The 23709-nt window shown below is 29.5% G+C and overlaps 1 protein-coding gene across 1 annotated transcript; it reads left to right on the top strand.

The window, feature by feature from the left end:
- Positions 1 to 805: 805 nt before the first annotated feature.
- Positions 806 to 23011, top strand: LOC110622440 (putative disease resistance protein RGA1). Its single transcript, XM_021766934.2, has 4 exons — positions 806 to 899; positions 984 to 1825; positions 8320 to 8458; positions 21701 to 23011. Exons 2-4 carry the CDS (start codon positions 1047 to 1049, stop codon positions 22994 to 22996), a joined length of 2214 nt encoding a protein of 737 aa, XP_021622626.2. The 5' UTR covers positions 806 to 899; positions 984 to 1046; the 3' UTR covers positions 22997 to 23011.
- The last annotated feature ends 698 nt before the right edge of the window (positions 23012 to 23709 follow it).

Here is a 23709-nt window from a genome sequence, read left to right as displayed (position 1 = left end):
ATTGCATTAATTTCTTCACTTACAGCTTTTGATGATGATATCTTAGATTCGATGGGTTTAAGGAGATGCATATACATGGACAAAAAGCTTGATTTCACGGAAAGTTAATAAATGTGGATGGATGATTGGAAATTAATAAGGTTGAAATTCATTGAGGTTTGGAGAACTATCTGTGTTTGTAGTATACTGGTGAAGTTGAAAATTTTGTCTTTGAATGTGATTGATTATCTTGGTACGTTTTTATTGACGTTCCCTCAGATTGAGCAGTAACGTGTTGCGGTGGATATATCAAACGACTCATTAATGGAGTCGGTTAGCCCATGCCTTGTCTATTGCGCGTACCATATTTTTCAGTCCTATCGCATAGGCAACCATGACCCTAGTGATGTCCAACGTGTTTAAGGAGGTTTCATTTTATATCCTCCAGGTCGGACTTTCCAATATCTAGTCAGATCGAATGAAACAATATGTAAAATCTTATCGTATCCTGCATTCATGTGTCACAATCTAAACAGACCTCATTATTTTTACGTTATCAGATGAGTTTGTAATGAATAGCCATGCATAGAGAATTGCAAGTCGTCAACCCAGTTTGCTTAAGTCACTCAAATCAGAATATGGATGTAGCTATATTCATCTTTCAAATCATCAAAAGCTGGATGTTTATCCACTTCTTTTTCTTTCTTAATTTTCTTTTGTTTTAGAGAAATTTACTAATTCATCCTTCTGGTATTGGAAAATTAATTAGTTAGTCTCTCAATTTTGAAAAATACATTAAAACGTCTATGAGATTTTAAAAAGTCTACTCATTGAAATCAAATATTTCCTTTGAAATTTTATTATTTTAAGTTTGAGTATAAAAAACTCAAGCCCTGTGTAGAGCTTAAAATACTATTATAATTACTTGCAATCGGATAGTCATTAAGAAAAGCACGCTGTTACTGATTATGTTTAAATGTAAGCATATGAAATCAATAGTGTATATTTTTGAATTACAGGTGGGTCACTTTTTTTCATGTTCTAATTCAATTGCATTTCGTTTTAAAATGAGTGCAAAAGTAAAGCAAATAAGAGAAATATTAGATGAGATTGCAAGTCAGAAATCTAAATTTCATCTCACAGAACGATATGAAAGTAGGCATGTTATGCCTAGAGAAAGAGCACTCACTCACTCATTTGTACAAGCATCTGAAGTTATAGGTAGAGATGATGATAAAGAAAATATCATTAGACTTTTACAAGACTCTAGTGATAGCGAGCAAATCTCTGTCATTCCTATTGTTGGAATTGGAGGGTTGGGAAAAACTTCACTCGCTAAATTTGTTTATAATGATGAAAGGGTAAGGAATCATTTTCAACTTCAGATATGGGTTTGTGTATCAGAAGAATTTGACATAAAGATTTTGACAGAGAAAATTATTAAATCTACAGAAGACGGAATAACACATGTAGAGAAGTTGAAAAATATGGAAATGGATCAACTACAAAGAATTTTGAGGGAAAGCATTGGTGATAAGAAGTATTTGCTCATCTTAGATGATGTGTGGAATGATGACCCTATGAAATGGAACCAATTGAAAGAGCTCTTGTCTATGGGTGCCAATGGAAGCAAAATCTTAGTAACTACACGTAGTAATAAAGTAGCCTCCATTATGGGCACCATCCCAAAAGCATATGAGTTATCGGGTCTTCCTGAAGATGAGTGTGTGGCTTTGTTTACTAAATGTGCATTTAAAGAAGGCCAAGTGAAGAGATATCCAAACTTGTTAAAAATTGGGGTTGAAATTGTCAAAAAATGCAAAGGGGTTCCATTGGCAGTGAAGACATTAGCATCACTTCTTCTTCTGAATACTGATGAAAGTTATTGGAAGTCTATAAGAGATAGCGAGTTATGGAAGATAGAGCAGAAGGAAACTGATATTTTACCTGCTTTGAGATTAAGTTACGAGCAGTTGCCTGCTCATTTGAAAAAGTGCTTTGCTTATTGCTCTTTTTATCCAAAGGACTATGAATTCAATGATTTGACATTAATTCAATTTTGGATGGCACATGGACTACTTGAATCAGCCAACCAAGATGAAGAACCGGAAGATATTGGGTTGCGTTATTTTCAGGAGTTGGGATCTAGATCTTTTTTTCAAGATTTTGAGGTTGGTGAGGGCATATCGATTACATGTAAAATGCATGATCTAGTACATGATCTTGCATTAACATTGACACAAAATGAATTTTTGGCAATAACCTCAAGCACCACACACATCTCACACAATGTTCGCCATTTGCTATTTCCTAACTCCACTTTACTTCCCCAAGATCTTTCCACCCTTTTACAAGGTTTAGACTGTGTGCGAACTGCCATATTCCAGAGTGATGAAAAGAGTCCTAGCAGCCAATCAAACTTGGATTCATATTTATTGAGATTTCAATATTTGCGAATGTTGGATTTGGCTCATTCCAAATTAGAAATACCACTAGATTGGATTGGTGCTCTAAAACATTTGAGATATCTCCATCTACATGGAAATTCTAGAATTAAAAAGCTTCCCAATTCCATTTGCAAGTTATACAATTTACAAACTTTAATGTTATGTGAAGGTATTGAAGAGTTACCTAGTGATATAAGGTACTTGATCAACCTTAGATTTCTACTGTTTTCCACAAAGCAGAAGTGTTTGCCGATGAATGGAATAGGGTGCTTGACATCTCTTAGATTTTTGGGCATTGGTAGCTGTGAAAAACTAGAACACTTATTTGAAGATATGCAAGGCCTCAAACATCTTCGAACCCTAGTTATTGATGGTTGTGAAAGCTTAATCTCTTTGCCTCAAAGCATAAAGTACCTCACTGCATTAGAGATTCTTGCTATTGGCAATTGTGAAAACCTCAATTTGACATGGGAGGAGAAAGGAAAAAGTGATAAACACTTGGCTCAATTCAACCTTCAAAAGCTCATACTTGCGAAGTTACCAAAATTGGTGGATTTTCCAGAATGGCTTCTTCAAGGATCCTCCAACACTCTCCAGTTCTTAAAATTAGAAAGTTGTGAATATCTCAAAAAATTGCCTGTATGCATACAGAATATAGCGTCTCTCCAATAATTGGAGATTGAAAATTGTGATGAATTGAACGAAAGATGTGAACGTGGAAAAGGTGAAAATTGGTCCAAGATTGCTCATATTCCTAAAATTGTTATCAATGTTCTGACATCGATTCATCCGACGATTAGGTATGTATAAATTATCTTTTTCTTTCATCTAAAATTATTATTTAAACTAAATTTTCCTTTTTTGATTTATATACATTTGAAATGTTCTAGTATATGCATATAATTTAAGGAAAAATAATAATTTTATTTATAATTTTGATTCTAGATTTACTGAGAAATTGTCTACTTCAGCTTCTGTTGTGCCTATTGAGCACGGGAACTCAGATGAAAATGTGGCAATTGTTGAATCTAGTAATATTTGTATTTGATGTTGTGTTGTAAAAAATTGCTAATATATGTGTATCTCTAAACGCTTGTCACTTTTTATTTTTATATTGTAAACAGTGTCATACCGAATGCTACACAAACTGTGTCTCTATTATTTGATGCTCTTTTATCTTACATTTAATTACTTGTGAAAAGCTTTGGCTTGGCTTTCAATTCAAGCAAGGTTTTAGGTGGAGCTTTGAGAGAATTGCATAAAGTCTTGACTCTTGAGAGATCTGTCACTTTATGGTAATGCTACATGGAACTAATTTAGACTTTGATTTTTCATTTTATTTTAAATTCTTTTTCATTGTTCATTTATCAATTGCATTAATTTCTTCTCTTACAGCTTTTGATGATGATATCTTAGATTCGATGGGTTCAAGAAGACGTGGACAAGAAACTTGATTTCATGGGAAAGTTAATAAATTTGGATAGATGATTGGAAATTAATAAGGTTGAAATCCGATTCGTCGAGATTGAGGTTTAGAGAAGGATTTGTGTTTGTAATATACTGGTGAAGTTGAAAAATCTGCCTTTGAATGTGATTGGTTCATCTTTGTACGTTTTTGTTGACGTCCCCTTAGATTGAATAATACGGCTCATTAATGGAGTCGGTTAGCCCATGACTTGTCCATCGCGCGTGTCATGTTTGTTAATCCTATCGTATAGACAACCATGACCCTAATGATGTCCTGCGTATTTAAGAGAGATCTACTCGTTGAATATGGGCTTTAAAATGATCGGCCTACCTAATCTGAATAATAGTAAGATCTAAGGTGCTAGGATTTGATTTTTATATCCTCTAGGTTGGACTTTCCAATATGGTCTGACAGAATAAAACAATGCATAGAGTCTTATCATACTCTACATTCATATGTCATGATCTCAACGGATCTTATTATTTTTATATTATCAACGGATCTTATTATTTTTATGTTATCAGATGAGTTTGTAATGAAAACCTATGCAGGGAGAATTGCAAATTGTCAACCCAGTTTGCTTAAGTCACTCAAATCAGAATATGGATGTAGCTATATTCATCTTTCAAATCATCAAAAGCTGTATGTTTATCCACTTCTTTTTCTTTCTTAATTTTCTTGTGTTTTAGAGAAATTTACTAATTCATCCTTGTGGTATTGGGAAATTAATTAGGTAGTCTCTCAATTTTGAAAAATAGATTAAAATATTTATGAGATTTTAAAAAGTCTACTAATTAATCCGTTTATTAATTTTAGCCATTAAATGCAGTAGAAAAATCTAAAATGCCCTCAATATAGAAGGAATAATTAGTAGACATTTTTACGAAACTGAAAAATCAGCTAATAAATTTTTCTATATCACATGAACTAAATAGTAAAACGCTTAACAATTAAAACTAACAACAAGACTAATTAGTAGATTTTCTAAAATTTCAGGATAGTTTTAATATATTTTTTTAAACTCAACTAATGAGCTTCCCTATATCACAGGACCAATCAATGAATTTTCCATTGTTTTATGGCTTAAGCTCAATCTCGTTTATTAAAAAATTTTATAAGCTCCAGCTCGACTCGTTTATTTATATTATTACTTAATTCTTTCTAAAATTATTACTTAATATTTATTGTAAAGTATTTATTTTTTTATATTAAAATCATATTTATATTTAATATACTACATTTATTCTCATATATATATCATTAACTTCTTTATTTTAAATTTAAAATTAAATTATAAATTATTGTAATTTATAAAATATATTTTTTGTGATTATTGTAATATAATTTTAAATAGTAAATTATTTATAAAAAAATTAATATAATTACACATTTATAAAATATAGCATTAATATAAAATATTAAAGGATAAATGATATAACTCATGATTTTATTTAATAGTTTATAAATAAATATATTATTAAATTTATTTATGAGTCTTGTAAATGAACTTATTCACAAACTTGACAAATGAGCATATTCACGAGCTTGTTCACGAGCTTGTTCGCGAGCCTGTTCACAAGCCTACTTACAAGCTTATTCACGAGCCTACTTACGAGCTTGTTCGCAAGCTTGAAAACGAGCCGAGCTCGCGAACTTAAACGAGTTGAATACTGCTAAGCTTAAACTCGGCTCGTTTATTAAACGAGCCTAAAAAGCGAGCTCGAGCTCGACTCGTTTAGAAAACGAGTCGAGCCCTACTGAGTTTTTATCGAGCCGAGCCTCGAATAGCTCATGAACAGTTTAGTTCGTTTACACCCCTACCAAGCAAGGATAAGATAAGCTTCAAGTTGGATCAAACATAATCAGATTAGGATAGGGATAAGATAGGAGTAGTAGAGTTTATTTTAAATTATTAAATTTTATCTTTTTGTACCTATATAAAGGCTCCTATAATTAAACCTAGATCATTATATATTTTCTTCTCTCCCTCCTCTCCTCTCTTGCCGCCGCCTCCCATCTCCTTCTCCATCTTCTTCTTTTTCTTTTCTTCTTTTTTTCCTTAGTTGTTGCAATTTATTATGACCTTTAGAGGCTAAATAATTATTTTCATTAATTTAAATTGAAATTTTATTCAAATTGTGAGGTTATGTGCTTCAATTCTTTTCATCTTATTTCTATTTTCTGTTAATTTCTGAATTTGAAGAACACCACCTTCATTGTTGTTTTTTTATAATTCAATAACATATTACTACTTAATCTAATTAAATTCGTAATTGTTTAATTGGGTTAATAACAGGTAGCAATTAATATATTAGTTTTTGTTAAAAAATTGGTAGATTTAATTTAAATAAAACGCGTGTTTTTATTGATCAAAGTTTGGGTTTTTTCTCTTTTAATGCAGTTGACTTATTAAATCTATATACGTGTTGGGATTGTTAGTTAACTAGGAATTAATTTAAGCGCGAAGCGGATTAATTTATATATAAAGAAGAATTTGTGGAATTCATATGTTTGACCACTATAACCAAACAATAGATAATGACAATTATTTTTTTCTAACTAATGATCAACTGAAACTACTTTCATACAAAAAAACTCTAGTGAATTTTAAATTGACGGATTCGACACCGGTCACAATTCCTGCAAATTTACAAGCTGTCCAAGCTGAGGAGGAATAACTCCACTAAATCCATTTGAGGCCAGATTCAGAAGGGTGAGATTAGAGCACTGAGCAAACTCAGAGATAATATCACTAGATAAATGATTATCGTCTGCTTCAAAATACGTGAGGCTACTAAAATTCCCAATTGCCTTTGGAATAACTCCTTCAAGATCATTGTTCCCAATTCAGATATTCGAAAGGCCTTTGCAGTTTCAAACGAACTCAGGAATTCTCCCACTCAATCTATTTTGTGTAAGAACGAGGACTTCCAACATTCCCATAGCAAAAATGTTGCTAGGAATTTGCCCTGTAAGCTGGTTGGAATGAAGGTTCAACAACTTCAACTCACTAATAATTTGTTTCACGTTCACTTTGTTCACTTTATCGATGTCATGCAAGATATAGTAGGAAGTATAATAAAACTCTCCAAAATCTTTAAATTTTATCAGTCTAACCAAGAGTTTTTAAGAGTTTATTCTTTCAAAATAGTAGTTTAATATTAATGGCATTCTAAATATTTTGTGTGCTTGAAATTGAATAAAGGTTCAGTTTTATATCTTGAGAAACACATTTTAAAGATGAGATTTATTGAAATGAACAAGCTATTTCTGCTATTATCTTATTGCATGACAATTTGGCTCTTTGCTTTGGACAAATTAAGTTTTAAATGGTTGAGGACGAGGCTATATCTTTATTGTTTTTATAAGGATTTAAATTTCTACACTTGAGGATAAGCAAAGATGCAAGTGTGGGAAATATGATGAGTTGCAAATGACATGGAGCAACTAGCCTTGAATTTTACGGCAGACTTGGACCGGGGCTAACTTTTATATTTTAATTATTATTTTTGGATATTTTGGGTATTTTCATAATTTTGCACATTAGGGTTTTGTTTCTATTATAAATAGCCTCCCTTGGCTATTAGAAAAATACTTTTCAATCTTTGAGGAATTTCAATAAGACTTTTAGTCTTTCATCCTATCTTTTCACTTATTTCGTCTTAGCCAAGCGATATTGGTTGAAACTCCTGACGGAGTCTAAATAGTCCTTTATTAGATTGGTATCAGAGCAAAGTTCGGTCATGGCAGATAACCAAGAGGCGCGACTTGCTGCGATTGAGGCATCCTTGGCAGAATTGAGGGAGATGATCGGACAGCTGACTCTGCAGCAGGGAATCCACCAACCCGCCGCCGCCGCTGCCTATGTTGTAACATCCTCTGGGCCCACACCAGTGAATATTGTCCGCTTTGGGTTCACGCCCAGCGTCCTTCCCCTCACGGGTTTGTTTCTGGGTCAAGGGATTTACTACCCTGTCTTCCCAAAACGCGTCCACTGGGGTCTCTTGGGGCTTACCCTTATAAGGCTTCCCCCTCTTTACCTCTTTCCGATGTGGGATACTTTTAATTCATCTCATGGGTTCCTTCCCCCCATAAGGCCTGAGCGTCCTCGCTCAGCACACCGTACTCATGAGGCCCAGGCTCTGATACCAATTGTAACATCCTCTGGGCCCACAGTGAATATTGTCCGCTTTGGGTTCACGCCCAGCGTCCTTCCCCTCACGTGTTTGTTTCTTGGTCAAGGGATTTACTACCCTGTCTTCCCAAAACGCGTCCACTGGGGTCTCTTGGGGCTTGCCCTTATAAGGCTTCCCCCTCCTTACCTCTTTCCGATGTGAGATACTTTTAATCCACCTCATGGGGTTCTGAACCCATTAGCATCACTTTTAATCCCCCTCCTTACCTCTTTCCATTGGCAGTGAAGACATTAGCATCACTTCTTCTTATGAATACTGATGAAAGTTATTGGAAGTCTATAAGAGATAGCGAGTTATGGAAGATAGAGCAGAAGGAAACTGATATTTTACCTGCTTTGAGATTAAGTTACGAGCAGTTGCCTGCTCATTTGAAAAAGTGCTTTGAGACTTTGAGACTCGTGAGGGCATATGGATTACATGTAAAATGCATGATCTAGTACATGATCTTGCATTATCATTGACACAAAATGAATTTTTAGCAATAACCTCAAGCACCACACACAATGTTCGCCATTTGCTATTTCCTAACTCCACTTCACTTCCCCAAGATCTTTCCACCCTTCTACAAGGTTTAGACCGTGTGCGAACTGCCATATTCCAGAGTGATGAAAAGAGTCCTAGCAGCCAATCAAACTTGGATTCATATTTATTGAGATTTCAATATTTGCGAATGTTGGAATTGGCTGATTCCAAATTAGAAATAACACTAGATCGGATTGGTGCTCTAAAGCATTTGAGATATCTCCATGTACATGGAAATTCTACAATTAAAAAGCTTCCCAATTCCATTTGCAAGTTACACAATTTACAAACTTTAGTATTAAGTGACAGTATTGAGGAGTTACCTAGTGATATAAGGTACTTGATCAACCTTAGATTTCTACTGTTTTCCACAAAGCAGAAGTGTTTGCCGATGAATGGAATTGGGTGCTTGACATCTCTTAGATTTTTGTGCATTTTTTTATGTGAAGAACTAGAACACTTATTTGAAGATATGCAAGGCCTCAAACATCTTCGAACTCTGATTATTGAATATTGTGGAAGCTTAATCTCTTTGCCTCAAAGCATGAAGTACCTCACTGCATTAGAGATTCTTGTTATTGTCAATTGTGAAAACCTCAATTTGACATTAGAGGAAAATGGAAAAAGTAATAAACACTTGGCTCAATTCAACCTTCAAAAGCTGATACTTGCAATGTTACCAAAATTGGTGGATTTTCCAGAATGGCTTCTTCAAGGATCTTCCAACACTCTCCGGTTCTTAAAACTGGAAAATTGTGAATATATCAAAAAATTGCCAGTATGCATACAAAGTACCGCGTCTCTCCAACAATTGGAGATTAAAGATTGTGATGAATTGAGCAAAAGATGTGAACGTGGAAAAGGTGAAGATTGGTCCAAGATTGCTCATATTCCTAAAATTGTTATTAACGGTTCTGACATCGATTCATCAGACGATTAGGTATGTATAAATTATCTTTTCCCTTCATCCAAAATAATTATTTAAACTAAATTCTCTCTTCTTGATTTATATGCATTTGAAATATCCTAGTATATGCCTATAATTCAAGGAAAAGATAATAATTTTATTTATATTTAATTTCAATTCCAGGTCTATTGAGGAATTGTCTACTTCAGCTTCTATTGTGTCTATTGAGCCTGGGAACTCAGATGAAAATATGACAATTATTGAATCTAGTAATATTTGTATTTGATGTTGTGTTATAAAAAATTGCTAATACATGTGACATCGATTCATCAGACAATTAGGTATGTATAAATTATCTTTTCTCTTCATCCAAAATTATTATTTAAACTAAATTCTCCCTTCTTGATTTATATGCATTTGAAATATTTTAGTATATGCCTATAATTCAAGGAAAAGATAATAATTTTATTTATATTTAATTTCGATTCCAGGTCAGTATCATACCTAATGTTGCACACACTATCTCTCTATTACTTGATGCTCTTTGAGAGAATTGCATAAAGTCTTGACTCTTGAGAGATTTGTCACTTTATGTTAATGCTACATGGAACTAATTTAGACTTTGACTTTTCATTTTATTTTAAATTCTTTTTCATTGTTCATTTATCAATTGCATTAATTTCTTCTCTTACTACTTTTGATGATGATATCTTAAATTCGATGGGTTCAAGAAGACGTGGACAATAAGCTTGATTTCACGGGAAAGTTAATAAATTTGGATAGATGATTGGAAATTAATAAGGTTGAAATTCGATTCATCGAGATTGAGGTTTAGAGAAGGATTTGTGTTTGTAATATACTGGTGAAGTTGAAAAATCTGTCTTTGAATGTGATTGGTTCATCTTGGTACGTTTTTGTTGACTTCCCCTTAGATTGAATAATAGTGTGTTGTGGCAATGGAGTCGGTTAGCCCATGACTTGTCCATCGCGCATGTCATGTTTGTCAATCCTATCGCATAGACAACCTTGACCCTAATGATATCCTACGTATTTAAGAGAGATCTACTTGTTGATTATGGGCTTTAAAATGATCGGCCTACCTAATCTGAATAATAGTAAGATCTAAGGTGCTGAAATTTGATTTTTATATCCTCTAGGTTGGACTTTCCTCAAACAGAATAAAATAATGCATAAAGTCTTATCATACTCTACATTCATGTGTCACGATCTCAACGGATCTTATTATTTTTATTTTATCAATGGATCTTATTATTTTTATGTTATCAGATGAGTTTGTAATGAAAACCTATGCATGGAGAATTGCAAATCGTCAACCCAGTTTGCTTAAGTCACTCAAATCAGAATATGGATGTAGCTATATTCATCTTTCAAATCATCAAAAGCTGTATGTTTATCCACTTCTTTTTCTTTCTTAATTTTCTTGTGTTTTAATGGAATAGATTCGAATAATTCATAAATATCACCTGTTCGGATTATGTTAAAGTATATTAATAAACTACTAATATATTTTTACATATTAGTGGTATTTTTACTATGATTTGAAATTTAATAAATTAAACAATACACAGTTTGTAAACTTTAAAACATATTTTTAATATTTTTTTATTATATACTTATATCTTTTAATCATTCTATTATTATATTTTTTATATAAGTTCACCATCCACTAGACGGATTAAAAAAGTATATTTAAAATCTCATAATAATTAGAGTTTGATTTCTCTTTTCTTTAAATATTTTTTTATAACAAAAAAATTACTATTTAATCCAAAAAAAAAATTTAATCTCTCAATTTTAAAAAAATATATTAAAATATTCTTAACATTTTAAAAAATTTATTAGTTAGTCTCTCCGTTAGTTTTAATCATATTATAAAAAGTCTAAAATACTCTTAATAGGGGCTAATTAATATTTTTTTTAAATCTAAAAGACTAACTCATAAATTTTTTTAAATTATAAAAATTAAATAATAAAATAATTAACGTCAAAATTAATGAAAAAACTATAGTAAATTTTTTTATAATGTTAAGAATATTTAAATATATTTTTTAAAATAGAAGAATTAGCTAATAAATTTTCATATTATAAGAACTAAATAATATTTTTTCTACCATATATATCTTCCTTTCTCTTTTTCTCCTTTGCTATATTACTTTGTTGTTAATATTCATATGCTATATATCTCTTTCATTCTAATAATAATAATAATAACAATAATAATAATATTTATTATTATTTTACATATGTTAATATGACACTAAATTTATGAAAGTGATCATTATCTTTATATAACTACTATGCTAATAAAAATTATTTAAATATAAATTTTATGATTTTATTATTGCTTTTATAAACAATATTTTAAAGAAGAGCAAAAAAATTCTTTTAAACCCTTCAAAAATTAGTAAAAAATCATTTAAACTCTTGAAAAAAAAAGGTTCATATAAACTTTTAAATATTTTATAATAACTATTTAAATCCACAAATTTTTTAAAATAGTCACTTAATCCCTAAAACTATAACGGCATTAAATCTCTATTTATAAATTAAAAAATAAATTATTTAAATCTTAGAAAAGAGTTCAATAACTATTGAAATAAATAAAATACCATAGAAATTTATAAATATTTCAATTCAAATTTTGTTATAAAATATAAAAGAAAATTTTACTAAATAAAAAGAGTTGAAATTACCTTTTCTTTTTTCTTTATACTAAATACCAAATTTATTCTTAACATCTCATTTAAAAAATTATAAATAATATTAAAAATATAAACAAATTATTATAATCATAGATAAAATAGCAAAAACCATAAGAATATATTAAAAAAATTAATTTATAGGAAATTACTTTATATTTTCAATAAAACCATGAAATTCTTGATTGCTAATAATAAAAGTACACATAGCATAAATTAATGAGAGTTTTTATAACACTAATAATGTTTCAAACTCCGTTTAATTTATAAAAAATATTTTTTAATGTATAAAATATTTAAAAAATTTGGTCAATAAAAAATAAATTATTTTAGAAAAAATAATTTTTCATCCAAAAATTTTTATTAAAACTTTCATATATAAATTTATTAATAAAATTTATTTTTAAATTACAATTAAATAATAAAAAATAAATTATTTAAAAAAATATTTTTTAATATAAATTATTTTTCAGATATTTTATTAAATTGATAAATTAACTCATAAAATTTCTAATAATATAGTACCTAAATAATAATTTATCCAAATAAAAACGTCAAAATAGAAACAAACATTCTAAACCCTAACATCGGTCTCCCTCCCTCTCCTTTCGATCTCACCCCCCGGCTCTTCACGGTCTCTCTCTCTCTCTCTCTCTCTCTCCCTCTCTCTCGGGCTCCTCTCAGTTGCCCTCGCTGCTACTGTTTCTGCAGGTTATGTTTCTCTTGGTTTGTGTTGATAGCTATGTTTGTGGGTTTGGGATTCTATGGGTTCGAGGTTGCTCAGATTTGTGTTCTTGTGGTTTGGATTTCAGGTTAGTGTGTGTTTAATTGCTCATAATCCTTCAACGTCCACTCACGGTACCGATTACATCACCGCAGGTTAGTGGGTTTTCAGATTTGCTGAGGTTGTTAATTCTATTACTTTCTCAGTTTTGCTGGTTCTCTAAGCACTTCATTTTCGATTATGTCTTGATATTGAAGTATCGGATTCAGAGGATTTGCTGAGATTGTTAATTTTGGGTTTTCAGATTCAAAGATTGTTAACTTTGGGTTTTCAGATTCAAAGATTGTTAACTTTGGGTGTTCAGATTCATAGATTGCTAATATTCTTGGTTTTCTGATTTGCTGAGATTGTGGCTTACATTACATCATCTACTGTTTTATTTGGGTTATTTGTGGACTTGCTTTCCTTTGTTAAGATTTGTTTTCCCTGGATCCACTTTTTCTATGTGAATATTTGAGCTCAATTTTAATAAGTGACGGCATTTGCATTTTTTCTTCACTCTAGGATGGCAGTGATGTTTGAGATTCATGAATTGTATGATCTTTTTTATATTATTCTAATAGGGGAGATTTCTGCCCAATGAAATAAATTATGTAAACCCGTAAATTAATATACAGAGAAGAATATAACATATTATCGGATGCTACTATTTTAGCATTTCAATTGGTCGAAACACCTTGCAACACATCACTTGTAGTCTATAGATTTTCAGTTCCTTATGTACAGTTAAGATATAAGGGAATCAACTTCCTTATTCTTAGGCTATAGGTCAATAAGCAGATTGGTGGGATATGTTGGATTAGGTTTCAGTTAAATCATACAAATGATTGAAAAAGGAAAATATGCAGAGAACTTATTTCAAAAAAGGCATGATAGCAATATCAACTAGAAACCTGTTATACTTCCTCCAAACATACAGACAAAAAGAAGCTTGTCATGTAGCCCCAAAGTTGTCAGCTAATTTATCAAAAGTATCTACCTTCATGTCCAAAGAAAGCCTGTTAATCTACAAAACCATTACCAAAAGAAAAAAAATATATATAAAAAAGGCTTAATTTTACACAACAACATTATCACCTCTGGGCTCTGACAATGTATCTGGATAACACAATCAAAATTAACAATGGAAAACAATAAAATTAGAACTCCAAAATGCAAACAAATATTCATAGAGAAATGAACAATCTTAATCACAAAACATCAAATGGTGATGTTATTATTGTACTTATATACTGTAAATTCTGGGATTTGCATTTTTTATAATAACTGCTCAAAAATTCTTATCTCAACTTTTTCTTCAATTGCAAATTTCCTTGCTATGATATCATATAGAAATGATGACTCACAACAGTTCAGCCATTAATTTTCAAGCTCCAGACAATAAGTTGAACTGCTAAAAAGATTGAAACATTTTTAATTCAATTGCCAACGTCGCCCATTTCTCATTCTAAATCCCTGTAACACGTGTTGAGAAATTCCAAAAACATTAATTTGTTTGGGTGGATGTTTTGGAAGCAAGATGTGGATTTGTAAAGTAGTGAGTTTGTTTGGGAGACTTTTCTTATTGGTTTAAAGGAGGTCAGGTTTCCAGACGTTTAGAACCTTCAAAAACTCACTTTTCCAAAGTACCAAATTGGTGGGTTATAGAGGTTTTAGTACCTTACTTTCCATTATTTTATCTTTACTTTAAAAACTCCTTTCACTCCATCCAAACATATTGTAAAAGGTTTTCAGACAGCTTACTGAGATACTCAGAACACCCTTATTAAACCGATACTATCTTCCTTCAATAGAATAAAGCTTCCCTTCAGCTCAATTTTCCATCCATTAGATTGTGAAATTTACCGAGGCCCACTTCATAAATCTATCTTTACACAAACCATTCCATGGAGCCCATAAAAAAAGCATCAACCACTATAACATTGAAGCAAAGTATTCTACACATTCATCAGCAGCAAGTGTCCCAAATAGAGAATGATGAAATCTGAGAAACAAAACCTTGAGAGGGAGTTTTTTACCTTTAGACAGTGGTTGACCCATTGAGATGATAGGGGTTTTGGATCTCTGGAGTTGAATGTCTGTGAGAGGTGTCTTTTGTTTTGGCAAAAGATCTCAGTTATACCACCATTGCAGAAGCTTGACCTCATGTTAAATAGCTACATCACATCATAATTAGGAATTAGCTTTTGCCCTTCTGTTATTTAATTCTTTTTCAATTCAAGTATACGCTGGAAGATTGCTTCAATATTTTGCCCGACTTCATTAAGCTCAGTGGTGCTGAAGAAGCTTTATGAAAGAGTTCATTTAGAGAATGGGTGGAGGACAACTGGGTGGGAGGGAAAAGGAATGAATGAGAGAGAAGAGATATTTTTACATGAGGATATTGAAGTAATATTTAACTGTATTTAAAAATTAAATAATAAATTAACTTATTTTAACCTCTAAACTCGCTAATAGGTGAAATGTGGTTTTTTGGTTACTTCAATTGAAGTTTAGGTACCATGGGTAAAATTTACCCCCTAATTAATTATAATGAAATTCATTGTAATTGCATATACATTTGTTGACTAGGTTTTGGCTTTGGTTCAGGTTATATTTGTTTTATATTCAGATTTTGGTAAAGAACTGAATCAGATCAAGAAGTAACAGAAATTTAGCTTGGTTTCTATAAATTCAGTTCTTTTTCAATTCTAGATTTCCTGAGAACCACAGCCGAGTTTAACTTAAGAGTCAGATCTAAAGCTTTCGGAAATGTGGTAAAAGCCCACACCATTGAGAAAGCTTGGGATGTTGTTTGTTTTTGTTTTTGTTTTTTAATAACATAGATGAATATGTTCTCCAGTTGTGATGAATCCAATCAGTCGCCAGAACTTCATTGTGAAGTAATTTTAGCTGGTGATCATCTGCGTTATTTATAGCGAATGCCTTTTATTGGTAATGTTTTGTCTGGTTTTAGTACCCCAATACAGCCATGATCAGTTGAGATGATGGGATCTTTGTTTCTTTTTATTTACGTAGTCTTTCCTGGAAATGGGTTTGATTGACAAATGCTGTTGCCTATACTGAATGAATCAAATAAATGTGAGTCAGATTCAGGTGTGTTTATGGTTTCTTTGGCATTAATGTTCTTAAATGTTATTTAAAGAATCAAGTTGGAAAGATCATGTTATATTGTAGCATTGATTTAAATCTTGGAATATTTAGAAGAAGGCAGTGGATGCATAAAGAACTAATTTCTGGAAGGAAAAAACGTGAGGATGAATTGGATCCACATCAATGGGATTAATATTGTAATTTCTTTCATTTTTAGAATGCCGTTTTTCTATTGCTTGCTTACAATGGGATTATTATATTTTTTTTCTTGTTAAAAATAAGTAGTGATTTAATTATTTTCTGTGACGGATAAAAAGTGTAGTTAAAATTATAATTTTATTAAATATAAAATAATTTTTTATTAAAATATACCATTTACATAAATTTTTTTATAATAATTTTAAATCATTGTCAAACTGCTGTCTTAGCAGTATTAAAATAACATATTTTTATGAAGATACTGTTACTTAAATTATTAGTAATGTATTTATTAAAAATTTAAACAGTATAAAAAATATACCATGAATTTTAGTTTATTAATTGAAATTTGTATGCACTATGGTATTGGAAGCTGACCGTAAAAAATATATATAATTTAAAATGAATAATTAATAATTTTATGTTTTATCATCAGAATGTTAAATTAAGTCTACGCGGCCGTATAGTTAATATTGATTAAAATTTTTGTCATTGAGATGCGTCAAAAGTCCCATGTTAATTCTCGTCTTTTTTGAAATGAAAATTGAGAATTTTTAAATTTTGATTTTGTTAATTTAATTTATATTTAAATTGAAATAATTTAATCATTAATAAAACAGTTTTTGCATATAAATTTAATTAATTATTTATTTTTATAATTATTAGAAAAAGTATTTTAAATTGTATTTAGATGAAATAAATAATTGATTAAAATAAAAAATTTAGGTTTAAATATTACATATTATGTTGATAAAAAAATTATAAAATAAATTATTTTAAAATGAAAGTAGTTAATGGTGCTATTAATCAAGTTAGACTGTAGGTATTAATCTGTTAACAAAATCAAACGTTAAGATCAAATTATTGTTAGCAAAAAAACAAAATAAAGACATTTTGATTATCTCAAAACTAAGTTATACTTTATCTTTTAAAAAACTCATTAAATTAAATTCATAAACCAATAATTACATATGCCAATAATATAATAAATTAAAAATAAAAAACACAATTTACATATTTTAATTTGGGGATATTGATTTACATTTATATTTATAAAATTAGATATTTTTAATTTATTATAATTATAACTAAAAAAATTAAATTAAATTTATATAAATTATATTAAATTATAATATAATCTCCAAAATTTTATTTAAATAATAAATTAATATTTAAATACATATTTTTATTATAACAATATCAGTTTTTACTAATTTCATTATTCACTCTCTATTTTCACTTTTATATAATATCATAGATATTAATAAAAATTTAAATATAAAAAAATTATAATTTAAAATATATAATATTTTATTTTATTTAAAATATTATTGATAAAAAATAAAAATTTTCAAATATAAAAAATATACACATAATTTATAGTATCAAATATAAATATTCAATAAAATATTTTAATATATTAGTTATATGTAATGTTTTATATGATATTTTATATGTTTTATAATATAATATTTTTAAAATTATATTATAATTTACCATTAATTTTTTCAAATTCAATTTAATCCTTTTATCTATAATTCAAGAAATTAAAAAAAGCTTAATTTACCATTTAAAATTTAAAATATTAGATATAAATATTAATTATAGTAAACATTTAAATTTTTTTATATAATACCCCTTTAATTTAAAATTTTACGAAGCAATTAGGATATGAAACACTTGTAACAAGGCAAACAAGAGAATGGACCAAAGAAAATATCCTAGAAAATAATTTTCGTGAATTTTTTTAAAAAATAATTTACTTTTCATTGTTGAAAAAAATATTTAAAAAGAAACGAGGTTAATAAATTTATATATAAAATATACCATGGCTTTAATAAAATTATGAAAATATAAAAATCACTTAGCCTTTAAAAAAAGTAAATTCATATTCTTTAAAAGTAACTTAATTTTTCTATTAAATGAAAAATATTTTTTACATGAAGCTTAATTCAATATTGTATTTAGGAACGAGTAATATTCTGTTTAAATTGAAAAAATTGATCGGATTGAATTAATTTGAAAATTCAGCTCAATTCGATTTTCAATTTTAAAAATTTCGGTTATTTCAATTTAATTCGATTTTAATAAAAAAAATTAAAAAAATCAAACCGAATTGATTAATATGGTAATAGTATATTATTTTTACGTAGAGATTAAATTGTATTAAGATTAAAATATTTTAATTAAATTTTAAAATAATATAAATAAAGTGTAAAAAATAAAAAATTTATTAAAAATTTAAATCGAATTGAATTAAATTTTTGATTTGATTTACTATCAAATCGAAATTGATTCGATTTGATTTTTATAAATATTAAAATTTTAGTTTTTGATTTATTCGGCTTGATTCACCCCAAACTGTATTTCTATTTTCTAAACCAAATGGGCCCAAAGGTCATCATGTTGCTTGTAACTTTTGCCTACACCAAGAATGAGTAAGAGGATGGGAGTATATAGAATTTTACACTCCAAAGACTTAATATAATCTTTAAGTTCATCAGCAGAAAGAATAGAATTTATGTTTTAATTCACAACTTTGAAAACTCGATGCTTGCCAAATGAGTTTTCTAAGCTATAAAATGCATGGGAATTTGATTCGAATTTTGTTATCTATCTCAGTTCACACTCAGATAAAAATCAAAATCCACAAAAATGGCAATAGAGTCGTTTGCTTTTAATATTGCTGAGAAAGTGTTGGAGAAGATAGCATCCCATACCTACAAAGAGATATGTTTTGCATGGGGTTTGAAAGCAGAACTCAAAAAGCTTGAAGATATCTTGTTGACAGTGAAAGCTGTGCTAATGGATGCTGAGGAGAAGCAAGTGAATGACCCTCCACTGAGGTTGTGGTTGGCTAAGCTTAAGGATGCTCTTTATGATGCTGAGGATGTGCTTGATGAATATGAATGTGAAGATCAGAGAAGACGAGTGCTTCAATTGTATGGAACCACTACCAAAAAGGTACGACGTTCATTTTGGAATGCACTACTTATAAAATTAAAAAATTTATAATAATTCCATAATGTATTTTTTAATATTATCAATTTTAATTAAATCGTAATCTTTAAAAAAATTTATAATTGTACCTTAAATTTTAAAAATTTCTTAATTAAATTTTAATTTTTTAAATTGTAATCAATTATATTTTGAATTTTGCTGAAATAACAAAGTGAGGTGATAATAACACGTCATTTAATTTTATTAATTTTTAATGGAAAATTTAACATTAAATATATAGTTAGAATAAATATTAAAATATGAAATTTAATTGGTCAATTATATATAAAAAAAATAGGGTACAATTATAAAATGGAAAAAAAATAGATTTTTTTTATTATTAATCCATGAAAATATTACTATTTTAACTGTATTAAATCTATATATATTTTCGTGGGAAGATAATATGAAAGTATGTGAATTAACTTCAAAAAGGAAAATACATTAACTCTATAAAGAAAGAAAGGAACAAAATAAAATTTTCAAAGTGCATTGCAACAAATAAAGGTTATATTTTTTAGATTATATATTACTTTTGATATATGTTGTTGTTTTTTTAATTATTTTACGAATTAAAATAATATAAATAATTAAATTATAAATATTATTGAATTTTTAGTACTTTTTAAAAATTGTATCATGAAGTCCAATAAATTAAAATAATTATATTTAAAAACTTATAAGGTTAATATATACTATAAAAAAATAATAAAACGGTATGTAATATAAAATAATTATTATTTAAAAAAATTACTGTTTAGTCCTTATAGTATGGAAAATTCACTAATTAGTCTTTAATTTTGAAAAATGCATCAAAATATTTCTGACATTTTAAAAAGTCTACAAGTTAGTCCGTTCATTAGATTTAACCATTAAGTGTTACAAAAAAGTCTTAAATATTTCTGATAGAGAGAGATTAATTAGTAAATTTTTTAAAAATATCAGAGACTAACAAATAAGTTTTTTAAAATTATAGGGACTAAATAGTTAAATATTTAAAAAAAATTAATGGAAAAACTAAATAGTAGATTTTTAAAATATTAAGGATGTTTTAATGCATTTTTAAAAACTGAAAGATTAATTAGTAATTTTTTTGATAGACTAAATAGTAAAATTTTTTTATTATTTTTGTAAGACTATGATCAGACATTCTCAGGCCAACTTTTGTATACTCGGTGATTTTAAGGGCCTACTCCTACTTCATCATAGTATGTTCAGGATAAATGATTTTAAGATAGGTCATTAAGAAATGAATTAAACTAAATTAAATTGAAAAATTTTTTTAAAAAATGAATTATAAATTATTTATGACTAGAATGAATTGATTAGTCATTAAGAAAAGCATGCTTTTATATTAATTGATTAGTTTACGTCTAGATGTAAGCATATGAAATCAATACTGTATATTTTTGGATTACAGGTGGATCACTTTTTTTCATGTTCTAATCCAATTGCATTTCGATTTAAAATGAGTGCAAAAGTAAAGCAAATAAGAGAAAGATTAGATGAGATTGCAAGTCAGAAATCTAAATTTCATCTCACAGAACGATATGAAAGTAGGCATGTTATGCCTAGAGAAAGAGCACTCACTCACTCATTTGTACAACCATCTGAAGTTATAGGTAGAGATGATGATAAAGAAAATATCATTAGAATTTTACAAGGCTCTAGTGATAGCAAGCAAATCTCTGTCATTCCTATTGTTGCAATTGGAGGGTTGGGGAAAACTTCACTCACTAAATTTGTTTATAATGATGAAAGAGTAAGGAATCATTTTCAACTTCAGATATGGGTTTGTGTATCAGAAGAATTTGATATAAAGATTTTGACAGAGAAAATTATTAAATCTACAGAAGACGGAATGAGACATGTAGAGAAGTTGAAAAAACTGGAAATGGAACAACTACAAAGAATTTTGAGGGAAATCATTGGTGATAAGAAGTATTTGCTCATCTTAGATGATGTGTGGAATGATGACCCTATGAAATGGAACCAATTGAAAGAGCTCTTGTGTATGGGTGCCAATGGAAGCAAAATCTTAGTAACTACACGTAGTAATAAAGTAGCCTCCATTATGGGCACCATCCCAAAAGAATATGAGTTATCGGGTCTTCCTGAAGATGAGTGTGTGGCTTTGTTTACTAAATTTGCATTTAAAGAAGGCCAAGTGAAGAGATATCCAAACTTGTTAAAAATTGGGGTTGAAATTGTCAAAAAATGCAAAGGGGTTCCATTGGCAGTGAAGACATTAGCATCACTTCTTATTCTGAATACTGATGAAAGTCATTGGAAGTCTATAAGAGATAGCGAGTTATGGAAGATAGAGCAGAAGGAAACTGATATTTTACCTGCTTTGAGATTAAGTTACGAGCAGTTGCCTGCTCATTTGAAAAAGTGCTTTGCTTATTGCTCTTTTTATCCAAAGGACTATGATTTCTCTAACTGGGAATTAATTCAATTTTGGATGGCACATGGACTTCTTGAATCAGCCAACAAAGATGAAGAACCGGAAGATATTGGGTTGCGTTATTTTCAGGAGCTGGGGTCTAGATCTTTTTTTCAAGACTTTGAGACTCGTGAGGGCATATGGATTACATGTAAAATGCATGATCTAGTACATGATCTTGCATTATCATTGACACAAAATGAATTTTTAGCAATAACCTCAAGCACCACACACATCTCACACAATGTTCGCCATTTGCTATTTCCTAACTCCACTTCACTTCCCCAAGATCTTTCCGCCCTTTTACAAGGTTTAGACCGTGTGCGAACTGCCATATTCCAGAGTGATAGAAAGAGTCCTAGCAGCCAATCAGACTTGGATTCATATTTATTGAGATTTCAATATTTGCGAATGTTGGATTTGGCTCATTCCAAATTAGAAATATCACTAGATTGGATTGGTGCTCTAAAGCATTTGAGATATCTCAATCTACATGGAAATTCTAGAATTAAAAAGCTTCCCAATTCCATTTGCAAGTTACACAATTTACAAACTTTAGTATTAAGTGACAGTATTGAGGAGTTACCTAGTGATATAAGGTACTTGATCAACCTTAGATTTCTAGTGTTTTCCACAAAGCAGAAGTGTTTGCCGATGAATGGAATAGGGTGCTTGACATCTCTTAGATTTTTGGCCATTGCTGGCTGTGAAAAACTAGAACACTTATTTGAAGATATGCAAGGCCTCAAACATCTTCGAACACTTATTATTGGAGATTGTGAAAGCTTAATCTCTTTGCCTCAAAGCATGAAGTACCTCACTGCATTGGAGATTCTTGCTATTGGCAATTGTGAAAACCTCAATTTGACATTGGAGGAGAAAGGAAAAGATGATAAACACTTGGCTCAATTCAACCTTCAAAAGCTGATACTTGCAAAGTTACCAAAATTGGTGGATTTTCCAGAATGGCTTCTTCAAGGATCTTCCAACACTCTCCAGTTTTTAAAATTAGAAAGTTGTGAATATCTCAAAGAATTGCCTGTGTGCATACAGAATATAATGTCTCTCCAACAACTAGAGATTGAAGATTGTAATGAATTGAGCGAAAGATGTGAACCTGGAAAAGGTGAAGATTGGTTTAAGATTGCTCATATTCCTAAAATTGTTTGGTCCAAGATTGCTCATATTCCTAAAATTGTTATAAATGGTTCTGATATCGATTCATCAGACGATTAGGTATGTATAAATTATCTTTTCCCTTCATCTAAAATTATTATTTAAACTAAATTCTCCTTTTTTGATTTATATGCATTTGAAATGTTCTAGTATATGCATATAATTTAAGGAAAGATAATAATTTTATTTATAATTTTGATTCCAGGTTTACTGAGGAATTGTCTACTTCAGCTTCTGTTGTGCCTATTGAGCTTGGGAACTCATATGAAAATGTGGCAATTGTTGAATCTAGTAATATTTGTATTTGATATTGTGTTGTAAAAAATTACTAATACATATGTATCTCTAAACTCTTGTCACTTTTTATTTTTATATTGTGAACAGTGTCATACCTAATGCTACACAAACTGTGTCTCTATTATTTGATGCTCTTTTATCTTACATTTACTTGTGAAAAGCTTTGGCTTGGCTTTCAATTCAAGCAAGGTTTTAGGTGGAGCTTCGATAGAATTGCATAAAGTCTGGACTCTTGAGAGATCTGTCACTTTATGGTAATGCTACATGGGAACTAATTTAGACTTTGATTTTTCATTTTGTTCTAAATTCTTTTTCATTGTTCATTTATCAATTGCATTAATTTCTTCTCTTATGGCTTTTGATGATGATATCTTAGATTCGATGGGTTCAAGGAGATGTATACATGTGGACAAGAACCTTGATTTCATGGGAAAATTAATAAATTTGGATGGATGACTAGAAATTAATAAAGTTGA

This window comes from Manihot esculenta, chromosome 9, assembly GCF_001659605.2.
Source record: "Manihot esculenta cultivar AM560-2 chromosome 9, M.esculenta_v8, whole genome shotgun sequence".
In the NCBI taxonomy this organism is placed as follows: domain Eukaryota; kingdom Viridiplantae; phylum Streptophyta; class Magnoliopsida; order Malpighiales; family Euphorbiaceae; genus Manihot; species Manihot esculenta.
Note: the sequence above shows the minus strand (reverse complement) of the source record. Positions and strands in the feature narration are given on the sequence as shown.

Excerpts from the sequence above, each read along its gene's own strand:
- LOC110622440 (XM_021766934.2), top strand. The coding sequence starts at position 1,047 with ATGAGTGCAAAAGTAAAGCAAATAAGAGAAATATTAGATGAGATTGCA. Across the intron at positions 1,826-8,319 it reads GTTCCATTGGCAGTGAAGAC|ATTAGCATCACTTCTTCTTA; the intron begins ATTAGCATCACT and ends GGCAGTGAAGAC. Across the intron at positions 8,459-21,700 it reads ACGAGCAGTTGCCTGCTCAT|TTGAAAAAGTGCTTTGCTTA; the intron begins TTGAAAAAGTGC and ends TTGCCTGCTCAT.